Raw genomic sequence first — 24,904 nt, forward strand, 5'->3', positions numbered from 1 at the left:
CCTGTTTGTTAAATATAAATAACTCCGTACGTTGAAACCTTTTTTTTTCTGATGCTGCATTAAATTTTATTTAAAGGCTGGGTACATTTAAATTGTAAAAAGAGAGCAAGAGAGCTGAATATGTGGGTGACAAACCTCTAAATCTTTTCCCTAGCAAAAAAGGAAAAGAGAAAAGTCAGACGAGAACCTTTCATCGAGATGAAAGTCCTCCCTGGATTTCCCAGCCAGCCTGATGAGTCTGCCCTGGTCTGTTGAAGGAGGGAGTGGATTTAGGAGGCCTGGGACATGAGGCAGAGGGAGACCACCTGGCTGTGGAGCTAGGGGTGCTCTACCACACTTCCATGTGGTGAGGAAGGTCCCCTTTGTCTCCATGCATTTCTATAGGGCCTTTCCTTTCTGCACAATTTAGAGCAACCCCTGGGTTCACTTACGTGAGGACGTAGTTGACACTGACTATGCAGTGTGGCCGTGAGGACCTGCTGTTGTGCACGATAGTGGCATAGCTCTGCACCCACACCCAGCCGCCGTGTTTGGCCAGGAAGCGGTAATATTTGGTGGTCACTTGCCCTTTCACCAGCACTGCAGAAGAGAAAAAAATAGAAGGAAAAGCAACTCAGAGGAGTACTACAGCTCCCTGCAGTCAGTCCCTCCTCCAGCAGGGTTACCCACCCACTGAGAAAGCCGTTGTCCTTTCAGTTTGCCAGAGCTCAGATAAAGGGTTATGCTGTTTCTCAAGGAGGCTAGTTTGAGGATGATAGGTGATTTAGTGAAGGCAAAAATACAGACCTGGGCATCATGTGAGTGTGTTTTGGGGAGTGATCCAATGCCCACTGAAATTAATGAGGAGGGGCCACTGATATCAGTGGTGTGGGATTAGCACAGGTAAATTCATATCTGGAAATTTTCAAAGAACAACTAATCTCCTCACTTATTTCTTTCCAAACAATTCATGACACCACAGTTACAAATAATACTAATAATTGTAACAGAATCCAGGGGAAACTAGGTGTCATTGTTGCACAAAAATAAATAATAATGCAGCCCACTACTGGGAAAGGGGATATACTTTCCGATCTCGCAATCATCAAGTTTTTGTAAAAAAAAGAAAATGATTTGGCGTCCACTTGTGCCTATTATGTTACCTGAAAATGGGAAGAAAACTTCCAGGAAACTAATATCTGTTTCATCCTTTTCCTTTGTGCCTTACTGTCTGCGTGATATTTGAAATACGAATCGGAGCTAGGAATCGGATTATTAAGGTTCAAAGAGATGGTCGCTTAGGGTTGCTGTGACGCGATGGGTGTGGAAAAGGGGGACCTGGATTTTACTGCCCTGCTGTTTTGGAGCAGGAAAAATAGATTCCCAACTGAAACGTCCCAGATTTGCTCGGTTTAGCTCTTTCCTCGTAACGGGTTGCAGAGGGAAAATATCGGTCAGTTAACTGCAGCTGCTCCCCTGTGCATTACGCTCCCCATCCTGTTCCAGCTCTTACCCGCTCCGATTTTGTCCTAGTGGCGTTTGTGCTTTCCCTTCGCCGGGGCTGGCTAGGTGTAAATCAAATAAAAACCCAGGTCCCGGTCTAGAGGGAGAAAGCTAAACTAAAGTCAGGCCTGAGAGGAGCTGGAGGCGGAGGGGGGGGCGGAGGTTACTCCGGTGTGTAGCAAGCAGTGCGTTAGCAAACGGGGCTCCTTACACAAATGGTGAGCGCAGCGCAAGTGGAAAGTGTCACAGCCATGGACGTGGTGGTAAAGGGTCTTCTCGATCAGGTCCTGCGGCTCGTAACCTGTCAGCTCAGCCACCCTGTGGAGGAGAGAGAGCCAGAAGCGTGCCCCAGTGAGTGCCCCAGTGAGTGAGCGCCGCCTGGAGGAACGCGTGGTGGCGTCTGAGAAGAGAAACGCGCTACCTGGAATCTAAGAAGATGAGCTTCATGTCCAGGCTGGCCCGGAACATGAACATATTGCTGTGCAGCTTGATCTCCGTCACCGCGCTGGGAGGCAGCGAGTGGCCCACAGCGACCAAGCCAACGTTCTGGTAGCAGCCATCGAAGGGGGACATGTCCAGGCTGTACTGGCGGATCTTCAGGTAGCCGCTGCAATGAATGACCTGCCAGGCACAAGACGGGGACGCTTCACGCCCTGCCTACACTGGGAAAGCAGCGTGCAGCCCTACCCACGGGAACGGGTGGACCCCTTCACGGCAGCCAGCCAGCGCCCAAAGCACTCAGCCCACGGGAGAGTAGCTCCGTGTGGCGGGAATGGGCCTGTTACCATGGCCCTGGTGTAAGAACTGAACAGAGAGACATTCTTTGAACGGCTTTGGGACCCTGATCCAAAGCCCACTGAAGTCGGGGGAGGAGGGGCGGGTTCCCACCGATGTGAGTGGGATTGGGATCAGGATCAAGACCTAGCTGAGCTTTTATTATTCCTGGAAACACTGTGACATTCAGAAAGATGCAGAAGTGCCGGGGCGTTCACAACTTGTATTTGTTATTTCACACACGCATGATGTGGGTGAGGTTAGATGAGGTGTGTACATATACAGCTATAACTGTGTTCATTCACTGGATCCGGCGCGGTTATGGGATATCTATGCGGGTATAGATGTATACACATTCCACTCACATCTACATAGTAGGTACATATATATTGCTGTTATTAGAATGCCCTCTTTCTGCAGGAACTCACAGCGATGTGGTTGTGTTCGTGAATTTAATCTCACAACATCTCTTTGAGGCAAGTTCCCCATTTTTCTGACAAGATGGCTGATGCAAAGAGATGTTGCGAGGCAAACACCACGAGACGTCTGAGAGATCCAGGAGAGCTGAGCAGAGGGACATAAAACTAAAACTCGGAGGAGGTATGTAACGAAATCTTAGACTAGGAGTACTGCAACTAATTTCAGAAAGATTGTAAAGACTCAGAAGTCCAGCCTACAAGATCCACAGGAACAGGGGAACTTCAGTGGCTTTCGCTTGGTTTCTACCCTCCTGCGAACTCGGGGGATTTGGCTGCGTTTGTGTGTGTGTCAAGTGTGCTAGTTTCTCTGCAACTCAAAGAGAAACCGTGAGCCTGAACGCGACCCCCAGACTTTAAAAACGTCCTGCCAGCTGATCCCGCTCAAACAGGCTGAGCTCTTACTCTGGCTAAGAGTCCCCAGACCTGAGCGCCTAGCCCCGCCCCGCACGCCCACTACGCGGTTCTGTAGCATGCCCTTCCCACCCCCGGGAGCAGAAACTGCGGAGGGCTCCTATCCACGCACCTTGTACCCCCCGCAGGTCAGCCCCGCATTCCGCTTAGCCAAGACGCATTTCATCCTCAGGAAAAAGGAGCGCTCGATCTCGTACTCTAGGGAAAGAGGCAGAGGCACCAGTGAGAGTAGGGCAGCGGGGCCTGGTGGCAGCTGATGGCTCGCCCTCCAGGGCGGCAGAACCCAAACCCGCCCGCGCGCGGAGTGCTCAGTACTACCCTGCACGAAGTGAGAGTGATAGGGCTGGTGAGCTGTGAGCACCGCCGTCATCTCATCGTGGTCCGCCGGGTGGATGTACTCGTAAATGCTGTTTCCGGTCAGCTCTACCTGTGAAGGAAGGAGGGGAGGGGGAGCTTCATTTTCCTAGCCATTGACACAAGTCGCATGGGGTACCGCTCTAGAAACCAGCCCGGACAGTCACATTGCCCTGGCATTGCCATTCACACCAGCGCTGGGTGCGGCCAGTCGCTCAGAGGCACGTGTGTCCGTCTCCTACCGAAAATACAAGGCTACAGGTATCGTGCCCCTGTCACACGCCCACGTAAGCGGGTCACCTGTCCACTTACCTGTGATAAACCCAGGTGAACGGAGGCCGTCTCTGAAATGTACATGATCTTGCCGTCTGGAGCCACAACAAATATGAAACCATCCAAGGTCTATAGGGGGGGAAAGACACCAAATATCTGTGAACTGCGAGCGTCTGGGTTTGATTTAGCAAATCGGGGATTCCAGCTTGGCTTGCATTATTAAAAAAATTGGAGGGGGCAGGAAGCTGGAACATCCTTTCAATAGATCCGCTTACAGGACCCGGGGTATACATAACGCCCCTCAAAACAGGGGGCCTTGTTTGAAACGGCTCAGTGATTAAATGTGGCAATGAATCGACCTAAGACTCAAAAGCAGAAAGAATAGAAACTCACAGCGGTAAGGGCTTCCCAGCCTCGGCTTTGCTGATAGTTCCCACTGGAAATACTGAACACTTCCATCCCCATCTACTATTTCAGTAGAGACTTTAACTCTTAAATATTTGCATAAGAGACTTCTGCGAACAAGGGAAGATCTGAAACTCTCCGCAATGTAAACAGTGTTTGAAAGGGACCAAACTATTTAAAAGGGCCGTAAGATTAAACAGGTAGATGTTAGTAAGCGTTATTTGTGTGCACTCAGAGAAGAACAGGCCTCTGTTTATTAGAGGCAGGTATAAAATGCTGCAAGACCTCAAAGTACCAAATGCCTGAATAGCTAATAGTGTAAACACTAATTTCCATTTGTCAATCCTTTAGGCAACAGTGAGTTTTCAATAGTGTCGTAGGCGAATTAATATTTTCTGTGCCCTTAAATCATTCGTGTTTATTCTCACTATCCTGGGAGGGGCGTTCTAAAGCCTGTGTATATATATGTATATATATACCTTTTATATATGCTCCTCAAAATAGCCTCCTGAATCCTCTACGGTTTCTCCCACTTTTGTGTTCACCTTGCACCACTTTAAAGAAACGTGTCTGGTTGTCCCCAGATTTCTCAGAACAACAAAAGGATAGTCACCAGTGTTGTCACCCTGCTAATTGACAAGGCTGTTCAGATTAGGAACGAAATCACCCTACCACTTTCTTCATGGGACACATGCAGTGACCACGAGCAAGCTGAGATGCGCAGCGCTGTGTATCGCGATAGACGTAAAGGATCGCGACAAATAACGTTCCAATAAAAATCAAGAAATTCCACCACGCTGTTCACAAGTCTGCACTATCTTTTTGTGAAACACGTGAACAGTTAAAGATTAGACAAGGGAATAATTAAAAGCTCAGAATACGGTACGATCTCTTTAATCATTAATACCAAATTGCTCTTGTTTCCAGGCCAGTACCTGCAAAAGATGGGATCCCAGTTCCCGTCCAACATTATCCAAAGAGCTGGTTCGACTAGTATGGCCCCAAGCTTCTCCAAGTCCTGTTTATTTAAGACACACAAAAAGTTAAGGTGAGACGACAAGATACAAATTTTCATTGGGCTGTTAGGAATTATTTATTTGCTTGTCTTTGTTTAAATTTCAAACATGTTAAAGCACGTTCTAGCAGTTGAACAAGAAGAAATGATTCCTTTGTTGATATTTTTAATAAAATCTAATTCCTGCTTGGGGTTGGCGGTGTATCCGTATTGAAACTAACAGTAAAGTTCACTAATCAGGATTTAGAAAAAAAAACGCCATTCAATCCGGACAAAAGCTTCTAGAAAGTTGTCCCCTGGAAGAAAATATATCTTTCTTTCTCACCTCATTGAAAAATTACGGAACAACAGGGCGAGGTATCAATATGAGACACCCCCTCTCGAAAGAAAGAAAGAAAGAAAGAAAGAAAGAAAGAAAGAAAGAAAGAAAGAAAGAAAGAAAGAAAGAAAGAAAGAAAGAAAGAAAGAAAGAAAGAAAGAAAGAAAGAAAGAAAGAAAGAAAGAAAGAAAGAAAGAAAATCTTCCATTTCAACAGAATGGTTCGGCTAACAGGCCGTGAAGAGAGTTCAGAATGATTCAATGTTATAAAGCCAATCAAAGTGTTATTCAGTAGTATTCGATTACACACGGATAAGTCAGATGTGTGAGTACTCTCCCAGAAACGAATACGTTTTATTATTTGTGCAAAACTTCGTAAGATATTAACAGGCTGACCAGGCTATATTTGGGGTTGGCTTTAAATGTAACCCTGGCCACGATCATTTTCTGATTTGATCAGAGACCTGGTGTGAATAAAGCCCCGATCCTTCCTCCATGCCTCATCTATCCATCTGCTGCAATGTGCCCCGAGAATGCAAGATTAGGCTCCTGTGTTTTATTAAGACGTCCTTACACCTTAGCACATCCCAAACCTGCTGAAAGTAAAACTGCCCTCCTCCTTCCCGCAGCTGCAATGCCAGGCCAGCACTAAAACACGCCGGGCAGCGCAGACATGTACTGCCAAAACGGGTGCAGTAATCAAGGTACCTACTACCATCTCTCCCGCAACATACAGCCCCCCATCCCCGCGCACCGAGGATATGCTCTCCCTTCTCTGTGAATGATCTGCTTCTAATAGGACTCGACCACGAGTCTCCCGTGTGTGATGTGTGTAATGTGCCAATTTGTGCTTGTCCCCTACATGCAGAGGGCTAGGGGGACGAGGCGGCCGGAGTGGCTCCTGTGCCGGAGTTGAAAGGCGGTACCATAATTCCTCAATGCTGCTGCTGAGATCATTCCAACTTGGTGATTAAAGCCTTTTACGCTTACACCATTAAACAAGGCTTAGCGGGACCTCCCCCCCCCCCCAAAAAAAAAGGTGATTGGTGACCGCGGAGAGCAAATCGCCAGGAGGCGAGCCCGGGGTCCCAGCAGGGATGGCCTACCGCCGAATTAACCTTTTAAAAGCTCCTCGCGGGTTGTTTGTCGCTTAGTCAGATACAGACAAACAAGGGGTGGAAATGGAGGCAACGAGGAGCAGTTGGCTCTTCCCCCTCCCGTCCACCATTGACCGGGCTCACCTGAGTGTTTACACATCTAAATAAAGCGAACGATTTCTCCACCGCTATTCAAACACTGCAGCGCCCACTCTAAGGCCTTGTATTCTCTCACTCTCTCTCCTGCCCCCTTGTTTCCACTTCTTCTCGTCACCCCTGCGTCGAGGTGTCGGTCCTCCCCCCTTACCATCTCTCCCCTGCCCCCTTCGCAGTGCTCCACAAGAGTCTCTCTCCTTAAATCCCCACTTCTTTCCCTTCTCTTTACATCCCTCCCCTTCCTCTCCAGACCCCCATCTCTCCTCTCCTTTAAAGGGGGTACTACCCCTCCTCTCCTCAATTTTCCCTCGGTCAGGGGCCTTGATCAATTGCCTTAACCTCCCCCCCACTTCCCCTCCCCCTCCACACACACACTAGATCCTTCGTCTTGCCCTGCGACCGGTAGCAGGGTCCCTGGGATTAGTTCCTTCTGTTCAATGGGTACCCAAGGACGTCGCAGAGTCCCGGGATAAAGGGCTATAGGAGCAGTCTGCGCCTTCCGCGCTTCTATAATAGCTGACAATTGTGTCGCCCACCCCACCCCCCGACAGCAATCGCTACCTCTCCCCGTTACACAGCAAACCAGCTAGAGACGCACTGACTTCCCTGCCTTTTACTTCCCAAAAGCAGCAGTACACGAGCTCGTTCACGCTACTGTGGCGGGGAAGACACGGCAAAGGATACAAGCTGTGGAAAGCGTCCGATCAAATTAGCAGGCGCCACATTTCTGCGTGAAATTAACCAGCACTAACATTGTCCGCTAAAGGTTGCCTCGCTTCCAGAGTGAGACCGAAAATTCCTCTCTGAAATGCTGATTGAGTTCACTTTTAGGAGGGTTGGTTTGTTCGTGTTTAATAACAAAGCTCGTTAAAATAAGACAAAAAGCATCACCCTGCATAAGATGTAGGATTCCTGCATTTGATACAGCGGCAGAGCCCCTTATTTCGGTTCTAAGTTGTTTATTAAACCGAGTTAACGGGTCTAATTATTCTGCTCCTGAAAGGCAAAATATCCCTACCCTCGCTGGTTAATGAATAGCCCATCTACATTACAAGTTAACTTTTTTCATGAACCCATTTTTTTTCACGGAGCACTGCACTTCTTTTTTATGTGTCAGGTGGAAACCTTTCGTTGTTGACTGTGTCTAAGTTAATGTTTTATAATTAAATGTTTTCACTGGTCTACCTCAACCATCAGCTTTTCGAAAACCTAACACATGCGAGAGCTTATTTGCACTTCCCAGATGTTTCAGGGCTTTCAAGTTAGAAACTATTTTTATTCATTGCCAATCCTCCCCCGTCCCCGTATTGGTATCCTGATGCCATTTAAAATTATGTTTTTAAAGGGTTGTTCAGGCAAAATTCTTCACTGATTTAACTTTTTAATCTGTCTGTCTATTCGTTTTAACATCCGATTTCCTTTTTAGCGGGGGAGGAGGGGATAAACTGTGATTTCTTGCACTTGACCTACCGCAGAAAATTCCACAAATCCTTTGATTGTCTATTTAAAACAAAACAAGGAAATCAGCTTCCCTTTTGCTTCAGGATTACACTGGAAACAAGATCTAAAGATTCTCTTGTAATTTGGAGAGGCCAGCAGAATAATAGGTTTGGAATAGAAACAAGCAGCTTTGTGAGGGGAAGGATAACTAAAGCGCTTTTAGGCAAAGGATTTTCCCAGCTAAAGTGGCCGAAGACAAAGCAAAACATAATCTATTTTGGAAGATTTCCAAGATATGCCACATTAACCTCAGTAGATAAAATTTGCTTTCCTCCCCGAGCCCCCCATCTCCATCAAAGTCTGGTTTATCATATTTACATAAGTAGCCTTAGAAGGGATGTATCTATTATAGATCTAAGGCGCTAGCTGGCTCACATTTCATCTGAAAAATATAGGCGAAGTTTGACTGTTGCTTTATATATGATGCATTATAGAACTATTTCCATTAAAATACCCCCTGACCCATGGATTACCTCAATGGACTGGCTGCACGGGCTTTGTAATTTCCTGAAAATGAGATTTCGATTTATAAAACAAGAAACCAATTAGTAACCAAATGAGGCGAAGTAGATCCACTAAAATTGACCTAATCCCACAGGCACCATTTAGGCCAGTTCTTGGCGAATGAGTGATGAGCCAGTCTACCGTGGGCTCAAGGCATCATCCAGCTGTGTTATTGCAAGCAGCAAAAATAAATTGATCGAGCTTTTCCTTCGGAATGAATTTTCGACTCTTGACAAAATATAGATTATAGCCCCTCCATAACAACCTCCTCCACTCGAGGTTATTTCTTATAAGAAGATGAACAATTTAGGCTACAAGAAACTGCCCATATTCAGGAGAGAGCGGGAAGCATTCTAGCCAACCTACAATGTTGCTTCGGCTCTTAAACCAAACCAGTGCCTAGGAGGAATAGGACCTAGACTCTATCGTGTTTGGGGCAAAAGACGCTGACTCAGCCTTTATTTTAATAGCTGCTCCGTGGAAAGGCATTTAGACACGTTGAAGGCCACGGAAAGCATTCTTCTGGGCTTTCTGGTGGCTCTGTGTTAGCCGCACTAGCTGAGTCATGTTTCATTGCTATCCAGCCACCCCCAGACGGCTGGAGAATCCTGTTCACACTGATACCTCCCTCCCCAACGCTTTAAGACACAATAGCTTTTTTAATAGCGATCTAAAGGGGGGGGTGAATATCTCTAAAGACTGATAAATAGGTCTTGCCCAATGACATTTTGGCTGCAATACACGAGCGCTTGTTTTCTATCCAAGGGTGAAACCTCCAGGTAAGGGTGGCAAAGCAATGGAAGAAGGTTTCCCTCCCCATCGCTTCTAATTTGATCTAGGAAAAATAACCCGGGGAGAGGGCAGGAAAATGGGGTTCCAAAAAGCACATGCATCTTTTTAGCCCTGGCTGATCTCGTAGGCCGGGAATCAATCTGTGAGTCTCTGCAGCTATGAAGACCTCACTGCCCTCTCATTCCTTTGTTTGGGAGTAGGGAATGGGCAGACATACAAGCCCTCCTTATCTTTTTTGTTTTTACTCGCTGGCTTTTAAAATCATTCGTTCCCCAGTAAAGTCTTGATCATAATAGCAGTAGCAGCAAACTTCGCGCTCCAGCTTGGAAATCACTCTCAGTGCACTAAAAACAATGGTTAAGATGTGACTAAGGGAGGTGGCTTCAGACACCTGAAAGGGATTTTCTTTTCAGAGTAGCGGGCTAGTCACGTCCAGAAAAATTAGGCATCTTTTTGCTACGCCCTTTATCCTCAGTTACAACTAACTTTGGAAGAGTGATTGCCTTTTGGGGGGGGAGGAATGCATTTCCAGGCTGCTCTCTGGAAGTCTGTAATGCTGAGTACAAAAATTAAACAATGCCAGCAACACAATCCTCCTAGAATAGGTTCACTAGACAGATCTCTTTGGTTAGGTGTAGGGGTCTCACGGCCAGATAGATTTAACATATCACTGGTTTATTTCAAATGCGACAAAAATACAATGAACATGGTCAAATAAAGTGCGATTATTTAATAGCATTTGAGCCCCGATTTCCAATCTTTACTCGGGCAAAGTAGCAGTCGCTTTTGCCTGAAACTGCGGTAATCCTGATTTTCTCTCCTACATATTGAATAAAACACATCTATCGAATTAGCCTTCAACTCGAACAGATCCTTCTTTGCCTGCACAGTGCAAACCTCTCGAGGAGTTGAATAGAGACTTGCCCCTAAGTAAAGGCTACTGAATCGGGCCCATATAGGGCTTGTGGTCCTCGGTCTGGTCAAATAAATACATAAAATCAATGGGCTCGCCCCTGAAGGCAAAAAGATTGGGGTTTTTTTCCGGGCAGGTGTAGGACCGGAAGGGACCTCCACGGGTCATTTTTTGCCTGAGCAAGGACTGCTAATCAGGCCCCAAGCTGGATCTCAGAAAACAAAGTGGTGTGATGGAATCAAAATAGCATGCCTATGGGGGAGGGGCGCATCGCACGCCTGAATTCGGGGCGTGCTGTTCTGTTAGGGTGTCCTATCGGTCTTGATTCGGATTCGGTTTCCTCCGCAAACCTGCCGGGCGCACACACCTAGCCAGAGAGAGATGGAATGATACAGGCAGCCGTGACACCCAGAGAGAACCCCCAGCTACCTACTGATTGGCGCCGGCCCCCCGCCCCCTGCGTCTTCGCAATGGGAGCCTACACATGGGTGCGGAGGGGCACAAAGAGGGGGGGGGAGGAGAAGGCTGTGCTGAGCGAGCCCAGCGAAATCTGCAGAGGAGACGTACGCGACCCAGCCCTGTAAGCAGCAGCACCTTCCCTTCCCCATATGTTGCTTCCCATGCAGCCTGCCAGGTGAAGCCCTCATAAAGCTTTATGGGTGCACAGGCAGTTGAGCCAGGAGCCCAACGCAGCTCGTAAAGCAGTACCGCTCGTGCTTCCGGATCGCCCCCCCAGCAGCTGGGCTACTTTCTTATCTCTCTGGCTGCACTTTCGGGATGGGCAGCTAACCATAGGGCCATTTCTCCCGTTCCAAGCTAGAACCTCACCAGCCAGTGCACAACCACCACCACCAAGGCACTGGTGTTGCAACCCGAGCCCACGAGCCGTTTAATTGGTTTACTACACATGCCTTGGTTTGCTACCTTCTAGCATAGAGCCCTGCCATGGCTGATTTCTTTGCAAATATTACAGCCACTGGCAAAGGAGAGCTACAGTCCCAGACAGATGAGGCTGCGTGCAAGGATCGAATCCTCGTTGGAGGGTCCAGATGAAATTAAAGTATTTTTTAAAAGCTGCTCGTTTCGAAGTGTCTGCGAATGCCGTTGCCAAATATTTATGGAGCGACCCGCTAAACCAAATGCATTCGCTTGAAACAAAGATTAAGTTAATAGCCGCATTTATTTCCTACAGAAAGGCTGCCTACACGGATTCACTATATAGCCAAATACCAGCATTTTGCTTCTAATACATACAGAGCAATGTAATGACACTTCCCAAAGTAAGCCAAGATCTGCAAGCCAAACTAAAACGACAGGCAATTCAAGCAGATCGGTATTATAACAGAATCCAAAATCAGATCTTATTTTGCTCATAGGCAACTATCCTGACAACGACTGCTCCGAGTTATTATTTCACATGGTATTTGTATGAATGCTAAAAAGCATCCTCCAGAGTTTTTTTAAGTAATTTTTATTAGCGAAAGAGAGAGGCTGGTTCTGAAGAAAATAAGATTTCACCATTGATCGGATATACGCTTTCTGGTACATAAATCTGCCTTTGCAACTGTTATGAAAAAACTTTAGCTCTGCACTTCACATTTTAAGTCCACATCAAAACTAGAATTAAACACAGGGGCAGCGTGGAGAGTAAACTGCAGCTTAAAGGCTTTTAAATGAGAAAAACTTCTGTAAGAAAATAAACATTGAAACCTAATGCTCAATCATTTCCCCTAGCCGTAAGAAAAACAGCATTAAATCACCTATCCACGTGGGAAACGGATTTTTTTCTGTTAGTCTTTTAGTCCCTAAAATAAAACAAGATTAAGGATTTCAGTATGGAAATGTTAGCCATTATTATTCTGAAAAGGTTTATTTGAACAGCGCCCTGTGCTTGAATCTGTGAATTTAAGCATCTTTCTATATAGACTGCCTACAAACGCACAACAATGTTCACGATCAGTTCCCTAAACTATCTTCGCAATAAGACAATAGCATGGACTGATCAGAATATATTAAAGTGGCACGTATTCATTTCAGCTGGTTTAGGTTCCTTTAGTTCTCTTTCTACGAAAAAAATAATAATATACGCTTAGTTGCATACACCTGAAATGGGTTGTTTCTTAAAATAAATTTTTGAGCTATTTGCTTACACGGGGGGATGTGGGAGCCTTGCAGTTTTCTGAAGCTGTATTAAATTCGGCGTTTCAACTATGTAATGGTAAATCGCGATTTCAGGGCCATATCTTGTCGTCGGCTTGTTTTTAAAAGCACAACTCCCTCCTGGATTAAACATGGAGTTGTGCTTAAAAATTGATGGCTCAGTACGACCTCTCAGTGATTTACCAGGACTGAAGGCCTTCCAAAAATTAGCCGGCCACTGAAAGCTCCTGTTTGTCTTTCTCCAGGGAGGTTTAACTCCCTGGACCAAAAGGATGCCAGTTGACCAAGCCGTTGTTTTCAACTAAAACAGAGTTCCCCCTTGAGAGGTTTAATTTACAGCAGACTTGTGAAGGGGAAAAACGGAAAATGTTATTTTTATTGGTATTGAAGAATTCAGTTGCATCTTAAATATGAATCAAGGAGAATAACGATGCAATTCATTTAAAATCTTTGCTTACTATAATATAATGTTCGCTTTCTTTCTTACATCAGGCGTGCTGAGTTGTATTCGATATACAATTATTCATATTTTCCAAATAATTGCACCATGATACCTCTCGATCCATCCACCCACTCCCTTTATTTTATTCGTAAAACATTGTCCCTCTTAAAATAAATCATTCAATTTTTATCTACATACTGATTACAGTATATAAAAGCTGTTTGGAAAGAATTATACACAGAAAGATGTTCGCACATTATTTTGCTATTTGTGTATCTGTATCTTTCTCCAATCTATAATCAGGTTAATCCGTTCACCGATAATCACTGCCCAGACAGATTTGAAATCATTATTTTAAGAGGTAAGTTGTTTTAGGAGTTGCATAAGAGCTGATAAAGACAGGTAAAGTTATTTCAACCAGACATTTAAATAATAGGGTTGTGACGTAGAAAGCCTTAGGATAAGCCCCAAAGTTTGTATCATTACCCTTCCCAGGGGAAATATGAGAAGGTTCCCCCTTTAAATATCTCTTCTCTCTCTGCACCCAGCCACCTACTTCAGTAACCACAGAAAATGCCCCCAAAGAGCCCATCAGCTCCGAACTGAGACTGATTCCGTCTCAGGCTAGCTCCTTACTGATGGCCTGGCAGGTCTCGCCAATGGCTTTGTTCTGCTAAACGCGTGAGTTTCGAGGTCATCAATAACATGGGAAATAAATGACGGACCTGGCGTGAGGGCCCCGCTTCCACACCTGCATAAACACACGCAGCTGCACAGAGCCCGGAGGTCGGCGCCGAACCTAATCCGGATTCATCTCGCTAGAAAGAAGCAGTGGCCAGTGTACGCGTGTGCCCGGGTGTTTACACGAGCGCTCGCTCAACGCGGCGGCAACAGAAAAGCTGTAAGAGGGAGGATACATTGTACCTGGCTCTGGCAGCAGAAACAAGCCCGGGTTCTGGGTCTGTCCCATACAGCTGGCGGGCCAAATGCACAGAGCGGGGGGAAGAGAGGCTGTGTTGCTCTAAATCTACAAATTCCAGCCCCTACACGCGCGTCTCTGTCTCCCACCCTCACAACTTCATTTGTTTCCCAAGTTATTGATGACGCTCCTGGAGAACGAAGCTGGAAAGACCTTCGCTCCCTGCAGCCTTAGCATTACTATTTTAATTTGCACTTTGCTATTAATTAGACACCGCAGGGTTTGCTACCTTAACGCTCCCCCCACCCCCACTTTAGCTTCCTCCCCGATCTCCGCGCACAAACTGGCATCTGTTTTGGACAGCAGCAGCTCCGGTTTGGTGCACTTTGCCACGCGATTCCCCAGTGCATTCAAACATTCTGCTTTGGCACCGAGGGCCGGGGAGCGGCTATTCTTCTCTTCCAGTGATTATTCACAGCCTACAAGCAACACCATATGCTTCTTCTGATCAAACAACCCGCTACAGAGGCACCAATAATTGACGAGACCTGCTCGAAAGCACGCAGAAAGGTAGCCTACTGAGACTGCAGGAGTTGACAAATCATTGCTAATAATCCTTTTAGGAACATCACGGCCGTCGGAGTTTGCAATAGCTTTATTTTTATAAAGTACGCGTTGACAGTATAAAGGACAACTCGATCTCTTTTTAAACAGAAGGCAGCCTAGTCTAATGATATTCAAGCCGGCCAATCACAGACACAGTAGGAATGTGCAGTTTCATTTAATTTGTTACCTTTCAGGTGCTACAGCTTTGATTCATCTCCTCCTCGCTTGGTTTCAAGTTATTAGGAGATGGATTTGTATTGCTTAAAGAAATTACTTCCAAATACAATAGATTAGAAGTTACTGTCAAGATTGAGTTTTTTTAAGCAGTTTTAAACACGAAACAAACTTTAAACATTTTCCCGTATCCAAATACAGACATTAATTTTAAAAGTATGAATAGTTGACCGGTATAAATTTAAATCTATAACGCACTACTTCGATTTTTAATCGCAATTTTCAATTTAAAAAATGCAAAGACTAATATATTGCACTACTTTTTTCCAGCTCCTGATAAAATAACATACGCTCAATCGAATTGTCTTCATTTGTAAAACACAATAGCTTGGAGGTGTCAAAGCTGTATATGTGATTCATGTTATTAATTCGATCGGCAGAATTTCCCGTTCCATTTTTTTCTCTTCCACATACACGTTACTCCTTTCAGATATTCTTTAAAATATTCTTACAGATTTTGCACTTATTTTTCTGTCCCATTATGAGCGAAAGATTCAAAACACAAGCGAATTTTATATAGCTCCTCTTAATTTTAAACGATGAATAGTCTCCCTTAACTTTTCCTAGTGTTTGCTTTTCTCAGCAGCAGATCTAGACACTTTAAAGATTAACTTTAAATCCTAGATTTGTTAAACGGCAAGACTTAAAGTATATACGAAATTCCGAACCCCAGTTTTACTAGACAGACTAGACTGATCCTTCTTTCATTCAGAACAACGAAAAGTTTGCCACTGACTTCAATGGGAATAGGATCAGGCCCAAACTTGGACCGTATTTTCAGAGTGTTAAGGGATTTTCAATTCTTCTCGATGGAGAATTTCTATTAAATATTTCGGAGACCATTTAACCTCACCAAAGTCCTAATGACGTTCAGAGCAGGAGACACCACAGTCATGATGCAATCAAGGTTTGTTTGGATTATTTATTTGTATAGCATTGTACCTGTAAACTGTGGTTCAGTTCTTGAACTAAGGCTTTAGGACTTTGCATAGACTTATGTAAATATTTACCCTTATATTAACTCCCCTTCATATACCTATAAATATGGGTGGATTGCCCTTTTTGTTCTACACGTGCTTCGCAAGGGATGTAGATCTTAGAGAGTAGAAAAGAAAAAGTCATGTTTGTTTTAGTAGAACACGCAGCTGAGCTCAGTATCTTGAAGTGTTGACAAAAGCACTGTTGGTCCCCAACCAAACAGGTCCCATATGTACTGAAGTGAAGTGAAAGTATTTACGACAGAGAAAAGGGAGAACACAGAACACCTTCCTTCAGGAATTATACAGGCCAGATGAAATTTACATAAGAATAAACGATCATCTGGACTGGAATTTGAATGGAGGCAAATATTCATTTTCAGTAAAGTCACCTACCTTCAGGAAAAACCACCCTCATTTTTAAATAGCTGGTGGTGAGTCTGATTATTGATGCTTTATCCAGCTGAGAGGTGATAGCGGAGGGCAAAGGCAGTAATTTAGCCAGTTCATAAAATTCACTGTTTTCTTTCTCCCGTCTAGTCCGGGCAGCATTTTTGGACTTCTCTTTCATTGTGTTTTTTCCCCCTTTCCTTCTTAAAATGTAAGCTCCACAGATTCATCCAAAGAGGGAGGAAACTTTCAATTACAATTCATCTTCTGGAAACATCAAACATTGTTTTTGAATGCAGCGATTATTCGTCTAAATCTTTAAATGGTATGGAAAAGATTCAAGACCAAGCGTGATAATTAAAAAAAAAAAACACTCAAAAATAACGTTAACTGAATGCAAATGGACAGAAAGAGGCTCAAGGCAGCTCAGAGTGCCCAAGTAACTGAAGAGAGAGCTAAATGCCTGCACCACACAGCAACCAAAGCAAGGTATTCTGTCCTTTTCTTCTACCCATTGCTGCAAACATTGCTTCTCGAAAAAGAGACATAATCCTCTCTTTTTTCCCCTTTTTGTTCCTGCTGTCAATCCGATGCCTGAAATGACTGGCCTTTGGCTCCTTCAGTGGGTAACAGGTACTGCTTACTTCCTTCGTGCCACTGTGAAGACAACAGCATTCCTGGGATGAGAGATCTGTTTCACAATGCCACACATAATAAACATGTTATTAAATCTTAAAATAATCACCAAGAAACCTCCTCTTACGAGTTAATTTTCTCACCATTTTCTCACGTGGGCTCACAATGGAAAGTGTATATTTACATCTCAGCTGGGTAGCGACAGAGCAGGAGAAGAAAAAAAATACATGTTCGTATATTCTCCACCCACATTTAGGCTGCACAGACAAACATTTTATGACCAAAATGAAATGACATGTTTTTATTTAAAGGCGAGAGATCATCTACACTCTGCATTACAAATTAACCAGATTGTTTCTCTCTTTAAATGTTAGCAGACCAGAAATCCCTAACACATTAGCAGGTCCGCAGAAAAGTGCAAACCGTGAGTCCGAATGAATGTTTATTTTTTCCCCTTCTTCTCTTAATTCAACGTTGTGGGGGCTAGAGTCAGATTTCTAAATCAGTCCTCTAGCCAATTAACAAAAGTTGCATTTCTAGATTCTCTGGAGGCATGCTATCCTCCCGCCCTGCCTAGGAATCGAGGTAGCAACAGTATATTCAATTAAAGAGCGACGAGGTCCAAACTAGACTCGGCGCAGAGACAGAACTAGAGAAAAAAGAAGTTACATCAGAGGAACGCACAGCAAAATTAGACAGACCCGAATCATTCCTCCCTTGTAGAGGTAACGTTGCCACTGGTTTGAGGCTGATCTTTCACTTACCTCTAGTCCCCGCTCGCGGCAGCCTGCGGAAAGCTCTCAGGGTGAGGAGCCCAACTCTTTAATTGAAATCATTAATACCAACAGAAGGAAAGTTGGCTTCTCTCACTGCTTCTCACGCAGATGAGTGGACACATATGGCTTCCTTCCCGTCCCCTTTATGTGGCTTCGGACTCTCCCTCTCCAGCATTGGGGACGAAACTGATATTAATGAAGGAGCCCTAATTTGAGGCTGAGAAATGCCTAATAACTTCTTTATAGCTAAAAGGCTTTTAGCACAACTTCATTTCTCTCCCTGCCTCAGCCTAGCCCTCCCTTAATGCCACTCAAAGGTCCACCTCGCCTCCTATTGGTCCCAGTCTCTCAAAGGTCGGTCTCCCACTGGCTGAGAGGCAGGGTGACGCCACCGCGTTCTGGACACACACCCCTTTACCCTTGTGCGGGGCTGGGGCGGCAGCGTCCGCCCTCTGACCTCCCGGCTCCCGGTGCCCTAATGAGCGGGTGCTGGGAAAGGCAAGTTGCCGCGGCTCGGACACACCGGCCCGCCGGCGGGGACTGCTCTATGCAGCGCTATGTCTGGCCTGCGGCTGGGCCTGTGGTGATCGGGTGCTTGGGAAAGGATGGTGCGCTGCGGCTCCCAGCCTGTGCGATCCGGTCCAGCGCCCCACCTGAGGCGAGGCTCCAGTCTTAGGTCTGGTGCTGAGCAGCGGGAGAGATTCACAACCGGTCAGTCACCGCTGACCACCTCCCCTGCAAGCTGCAGGGTCTCGCTGGTGGCGCTCACTCAGTAAGAGCCTCGCGGGGCTCGATCCCGCTTCTGTAGGACGCTGACAGTATTTCAAGCCACTTTTCGCCAACGTCAGCAGCCGTGCTTGGTGGGAGAGGGAAATCCGCGCAGGCATGTTACCTTCTAACCGCACAACCTGGGGTACAGCAGAGTCCAAAGCTGTCAGTCTCTGTGACAACGTGCACTGAGGCTGGCTGGCAGGAGAGAAACGATCCGGGCGGGCTCCTAGATACACACTCTGCTGAATCCCTTATCACGGGAGTTAGACACTTTACAACCACCTGAAAGTGAATTCAAGTCATGGTGGGCGGGGGGAGTTTCCTTCCTAGTGAGTAAAAACTGGGAGATCTTCGTAACTGTTTTGAAAAAGCCAGGCAGCTCTCACGAACAGCGCATTATTGAAGGAGTGGATTCATCCTGAAAACAGTTCGTTTAAACCACAGACACGTGAACACTTTTTTTTAACCTGAAAATAAATGCCAAAGATCAGCCCAGGCACCGAATGGAGGAATGTATGTATTTCAAATTAAATCACAGTGACCACATTGCCCTCCACGCGACGTATTTGCAAAAAGAAACGATTTTGCGTTCGAATGAACGAAAGTGTTTACGAAATATCCTCCAGAACACACAAACAGCTTTTACTTCAAGTCTCCAGTGTCTTTCAGTCTGCGAGATGCCACTTGCACTTCACTGCTTACCGCTTTAAACCCTCGTTTGCCTAAAAGCTTTCCCTCTATTCGTTCTGGTAAATAAAATGGGCATAACAGTGCAAGTAGTACAGGCACTATTTGAGAAGCTAGACTTTCTCTTCCATCAGATACATGTTCCCCTCAGTCTCACATTTTCTTTTGATTTTTTTCCTATTGAAGCAACACATTGCTAAACAAACACAAACTCGACACATCCAGTGCAGTTAGGGATCTGACAGACGCCCATTTTAAAGGGCTTGCTGCTGTGTGTGTGTGGGAGGGTGGAGAGAGAAAATGCTGGATTTCAAAACGTTTACCTCCACTGTTGCTATGAACTAACGTTCAAATGTTTGTTACAAATACTGACATCTGCCTCCGGGTTCCTCTGAGAGGGTGACTCAGGCTATTTAGACATCTGGGCAACAACTGGACTAGCATTGCCAGGTATCTCGTGAGGTACATGCCAGCTAGAACCGTATCAAGCCTTTTCACGCCGGTTCTGAATAAGGTTCAGGTTGCGGATTTAAACGAGGAAATCATGAGCACCACGCCCTGGAAAATTGCATAAAGCACCAGCGTTTACAGTAATGTGCACATGCATTAGCTAACCAAAGTGTGCAGGACCTACTCTCTTCCTCACAACAACTTTCGATGTGGGAGAGAGGGGGTAGAATGTTTCTAAAAGCTCAGGACAGTGTAGCACTTTAAAGACTAACAAGATGGTTTATTAGATGATGAGCTTTCGTGGGCCAGACCCACTTCCTCAGATCAAAAATGCGTTTTTGATCTGAGGAAATGCGTTTTTGATCTGAGGAAGTGGGTCTGGCCCACGAAAGCTCATCATCTAATAAACCATCTTGTTAGTCTTTAAAGTGCTACATTGTCCTGCATTTTGCTTCAGCTACCCCAGACTAACACGGCTACATTTCTATCTCTAAAAGCTCAAGTACTGTGAGTAGATGAGTCCCAAAAACGTGCATTCAATTTTATTTTTTATAAAGAATAAGATCGTGAAAGGAGTGGCATATAAAGGGCATTTATTCAGCTTTCAAAGAAATACGAACCGCAATGGACAAGAGCATTTCTAATCAACGCCCCTATTTTATTCTAACAGATGTCAGAGTCAACCACTGAACTATTAGAAAATCCAGGCATTTTTAGTTAATTTTACAGAAATAGTTGGAGTAAACATAAGCAGTGCCCTCAAGTAACTTTTGTGTGGAGAGATCATGACCGGTATAGAGAGAAATCCTATACTTCTGTGGACAATAGCAAAATTGCTATGTAGGGCTGCAGATCAATCGAAAGACCGATGTCATGGTGGGCTAACCAAGGCTGGTCTAGTGGCCCAGTGAAGCTCATTTATCCGAGAAGGGAGTAGATTAATTTGTTTAAGAAACGGAGTGAATGCATCAGGGTACCGGGGTAAATCCAGAGCATACAACCCCTTGGGCCACCGTTTGCAAAAGGAAGAGGGCACTCCCAGTTGAAGACACACCGGTGAGAGCAAGTTTTGAATGGCAAGGGAAAAAACAGGTTATTGAATAGGCAGAGCTCTTTCTGGTTCACCTGAAGCTTCTCCACGCGCCCTGTGGGCAGCCCGGGGCGGGCAGGCGAGATGTAACTTGGCAGTGTGAACGCTCGGATCCAGCACAGTCTGCTCCTGCTGTCAGACCCTGCGCTGTAGCGAGCGCAGGGAGCAGACACTGGGGGGGGGGGGGGGGTATAATGGCTTGTAACCCTCTCAGCTGTGCCAAGTTCACCTCAATTCCTCCACAGCGGAGCCAACGCTGGGAAATTAGTCTTCTGGCTCCCAGTTCGCGGTTCACTGGAAACTAGGGACCGTTCTCAGATCGGCCTGGGAAAAATCCCCGGCTCGTGTCACAAACGGGCTTCGGAGCGCCCGCAAGCCGAAAGGTGTGCGCCGCAGCACCCTCGGTTCAACGCACAGTCAGCCAGGCTGGCTGGCCGAGACCCGCTGGGGCAGCGCCGTTCCTCCACCCGCGCATTCGCCGGGGCTTAGATTCGCTCATCGGTGTGTGAATTAGGGGACCGCGTTGTTGCTCCCAAAGGGCAGTTTCTGAACGGAAAGCAAAAGCCTTGCGAGCGCCCTGAAACTGCTGCTGTGTTTGTGCGCTGGCGACTGACAGGCTCGGGATTTCGAGCGAATTGCTCTGGCCAGCCCCAGGTTTGCTTCCAGAAATAGACTCTGGTCCCAAACCCCTGGTCGAGGAACGCAGCACCCGCCAGTGTCTGCATTAAGGCATCGCCCGGAGGCTGCCCTGGGTCTTAGCGAGCTAAGGGCACGTTTCCTTTCGCGGAGCTACAGCACCTCAGGGACTGGCAATGAGTTGTATGAGACCCATCATTTAGCGACGGCACATGCCCCAGAACTAACCGATGCCGTTAGAGACGCTTTGTACAGTGTGAGCATCCGCGTCTCCTTCCAGGCTGTCTTGAAATAAATACCCCTCGTCAATGCACTTTGGTTCGTTCAGAAGCAATTAACTGATCTGGGCTGCCCACCCCTTTTTGTGGGCTACGCACTTATTCCTCCTTTTCAGCTGATGGGAGGTTGTCCAGCAAAGCAGGAACGCGAGAAAGCGAAGTCTCTTTAACCAGACATGTAACAGTTGCTAGACACTACAAAGCTAGCCTGTAGCTCTGTAAATATCACTTAAAATAATTACTGGACTGTTGCGAAATTAGATTAACGGCTATAAACATGCCCCGGCATTTCTGTCACTTATTTAATAGAACTTGGTCTATATACACCCTTCAAAACACTAGCCAACCAACCAAAAAACCCCACAATGCCACGGTGCGGCATTTCTCTTCACCGCGTCTGCTCCTGACTTCTATTTCTTCTTTCGCTTCCACGTGACAAAATTGTTTACATTCGTGTTTCCCCCGAGCCCGTTCTTCTTAGCGCTGATCTGTTTAATACTCTATTGATAATCAAATTGTGTACAGTTGATTGTTGCATTGAATAAGGGACACCACATAAAATCTACGTGGTTAATACAGGCTACGCACCCATGCGCTTTCCTCTCTGTGTTTACACACAAAGCCTGTCTTTTGACTCTCAGACCCAGGCAGAAGCTGGAAAACTCACACAGCCGAGTTATTGCCACAACCCCGCATTTTGTTGCACTACACTACCGCACTGCCTCACACTGCAGCCACGTTCCTGTACCGGCGCTCAGAGGCAGTCTACAGCCCAACCGGCGGTGAGTGTTTGGTCCCGAAAGTTCGTATCTTCACTACACAAAGTGAGATTTTTTTTCAGTCAACTGCTGGACAATTCTTGGTTGGGTGGGCTTCAGGAATTAACCCAAGTGGTATGGGTAGATGCACATACACACGCCGTGAGAAATCCACAGCGTACGTTCCCATTATTTAAACTGCCAATGACCTCTCCCCTTTCGCACTTCCTGGCGCTGTTTATCTTTTCTGGAAGAGGGGCACATTTCCGCATGGGCAACAGCTTGTGCCCTTCTTTACGATTTATGTCCCTCTTCCCAAAAGTGAAGTAGCCCGGGAGCCTGAGTAACCACGATCGTTTCTATCTCTCCTTTAGCATGTACGTTAAAAAAATGCAAGTATCCTTCCTCGGCAGTTGGAGAGTCCCTTCCAGAGGCTGCTGAGGAGCACAATGACGAATTCCCACGGCATGCAACACACGGTGCATGTCAAGAAAAAAACCACCGCTCCCCAGAGCTGCTACATACACTCCAGTGACTGATCCCCTGAAGAATTCAGAGTGAGTGGTTGGGAGAACTGAAATGTAAAGATCTGTCCTGAAATTCCTGGGCCGTTTCCTCTTTGTGACCACGCAAAACTTCCCCAAAGAGCTATGTGCGCAGAGCTACGTGCGCACTCGGCCTTTCCCGTTGAGTGTGTGTGTGTATACACACACACACACACACACACACACACCCGAGTTCCCGGGACAGTGTGCGCAAAACACAGCGCAGCGCGGGGGTCTGAAGCGCAGCGCAGTTGGGAAACACGTGCCTGTTGTGCGCTCCCGGGGGGCTGGTCTGGAAACTGCGAGTTTCCTTCCCACAGGGCCAGCGGCCGCTCCCCGCACATGCCCCAACGTGTCATTTTTATCAGCTCCGGGTTGAAGTCCTTATTAGTTTCCTCTCACCTGCAGAGCGGCCGGGAGGACGCTAGAGAGGTGGGAAGAGGGGCCCGCACGCAGGGGGAAAACACTGCTTTCACTTTGTGTAAAATGGGATTTTAGTGCTAATTAGCCGGCAGCCAAGGAAGGACCAGGAGCAAGCAGATCTGCTAGGGGAAAGTGGGGGGGGGGGGGGGGAGGAGAGGGGGAGAGGTTGCAAGACTGGACTGGATCCCAAATTTCCAGAGAGATTCAATTACATGGAGAAAGGGGAACAAAATGAAACAGTGGAGTAAATAAGATAGTTACTCCTAGGCCTGATGGATGTTAATAGCACCTCATATTCAGAAACATGGAAGCCAAACATTTTAAGTGCATGTCACAGGGTCAAAGTTGCAGGGGAGCTGCTGGGTGACAGGGGTATCCCTGTGCAAAAATTCTTGGAAGCAGATATTAGAATCCATTTTTGATTCAGTACAGGTACTGTTACTACTTATGTTGACATTGGCAAAGAGGGTGGGATTGGCTTTTGGGGGGAGGGGGGGGAAGGAAAACATCCAGCAAAGAGATAACCTTATGAATAACAAAATACAGGACTATGTAGCACTTTAAAGACTAACAAGATGGTTTATTAGATGATGAGCTTTCGTGGGCCAGACCCACTTCCTCAGATCAAATAGTGGAAGAAAATAGTCACAACCACATATACCAAAGGATACAATTAAAAAAAAGTGAACGCATATGAAAAGGAGAAATCACATTTCAGAACAGAAGGGGGATGCAGGGGGGAGGGGTGAGGAAGGTAAATGTCTGTGAGCTAATGGTATTAGAGGTAATAATTGGGGAAACTATCTTGGTAATGGGTAAGGTAGTTGGTGTCTTTGTTGAGCCCGACACGTAGAGTGTCGAATCTTAGCATGAATGACAGTTCAGAGGATTCCCTTTCAAGTGCAGATTTGAAAGGCTTCTGGAGTAGGATGCAGGTGATTAGGTCGTTGAGACAGTGTCCTTTCTGGTTGAAATGGCAAGAAACTGTTTTTTCTTTGTGATCTTGTCTGATATCTGTATTGTGGGCATTAATCCTTTGGCGAGGTGTCTGAGATGTTTGTCCAATGTACATAGCAGACGGACACTTTCGGCACATAATAGCAAATTATATTTCTGGATGCGCAGGAATATGTATTCTTGATCTTATAACTCACTTGGTAAGGTCCAATAATGGTATCAGCAGAGTGAATATGTGGACAAAGCTGGCAACAAGGTTTGTTGCAAGGGAAGGTACCAGGGTTGATATTAGTGTGGTATGTCCTGTGGTTGTTGGTAAGAATCATCTTGAGGTTAGGTGGTTGTCTATAGGAGACTACAATCTTTCTGAATTGTTTCCATGTTTCTGAATATAATGTGCTATTAACATCCATCAGGCCTAGCCAGAGGAGTAACTATCTTATTTATTCCAGATTTCATTTTGTTCCCTTTTCTCCATGCAATTGAATCTCTCTGGAATCTTTATATCCATATACAATCCCTTTCCATAGACAATCTTGATCACAGACTTTCCTTGTAGCTGCCTTCTCTTAGTTTTCTGGGGAAGGCTCCTACTTTCATACCCAGACCAAGCTGAATTCTGCTGAGTCTGTGGGAACACTCGGTTGGCTGTCAGCAAGGTGGCCACTTTGATAGGAGAGAGTGCATTGTCCTTTA

General features: G+C 46.0%; 1 protein-coding gene across 7 annotated transcripts in view; it reads right to left on the reverse strand.

The window, feature by feature from the left end:
* The window catches only part of SIM1 (SIM bHLH transcription factor 1), a 67,307-nt gene extending 48,708 nt beyond the window's left edge, over positions 1-18,599 (reverse strand). The window contains exons 1-9 of one of the 7 annotated variants that reach the window (XM_075923930.1): positions 17,602-18,598; positions 16,208-16,858; positions 5,114-5,196; positions 3,813-3,902; positions 3,465-3,573; positions 3,259-3,344; positions 1,904-2,103; positions 1,694-1,800; positions 432-579 (exon numbers count right to left, since the gene is read on the reverse strand). In XM_075923930.1, the coding sequence (XP_075780045.1) occupies positions 432-579; positions 1,694-1,800; positions 1,904-2,103; positions 3,259-3,344; positions 3,465-3,573; positions 3,813-3,902; positions 5,114-5,196; positions 16,208-16,382 (998 nt within the window). In that variant the 5' untranslated portion in view covers positions 16,383-16,858; positions 17,602-18,598. Of the gene's footprint in view, positions 1-431; positions 580-1,693; positions 1,801-1,903; positions 2,104-3,258; positions 3,574-3,812; positions 3,903-5,113; positions 5,197-6,752; positions 6,989-7,516; positions 7,661-13,999; positions 14,517-16,207; positions 16,893-16,980; positions 17,004-17,601 lie in introns of those variants that run through there. The other 6 variants (XM_075923927.1, XM_075923928.1, XM_075923929.1 and 3 more) reach the window with 6 other exon arrangements.
* Positions 18,600-24,904: the final 6,305 nt, after the last annotated feature.

The sequence above is a fragment of the Pelodiscus sinensis genome, chromosome 3 (assembly GCF_049634645.1).
Source record: "Pelodiscus sinensis isolate JC-2024 chromosome 3, ASM4963464v1, whole genome shotgun sequence".
In the NCBI taxonomy this organism is placed as follows: domain Eukaryota; kingdom Metazoa; phylum Chordata; order Testudines; family Trionychidae; genus Pelodiscus; species Pelodiscus sinensis.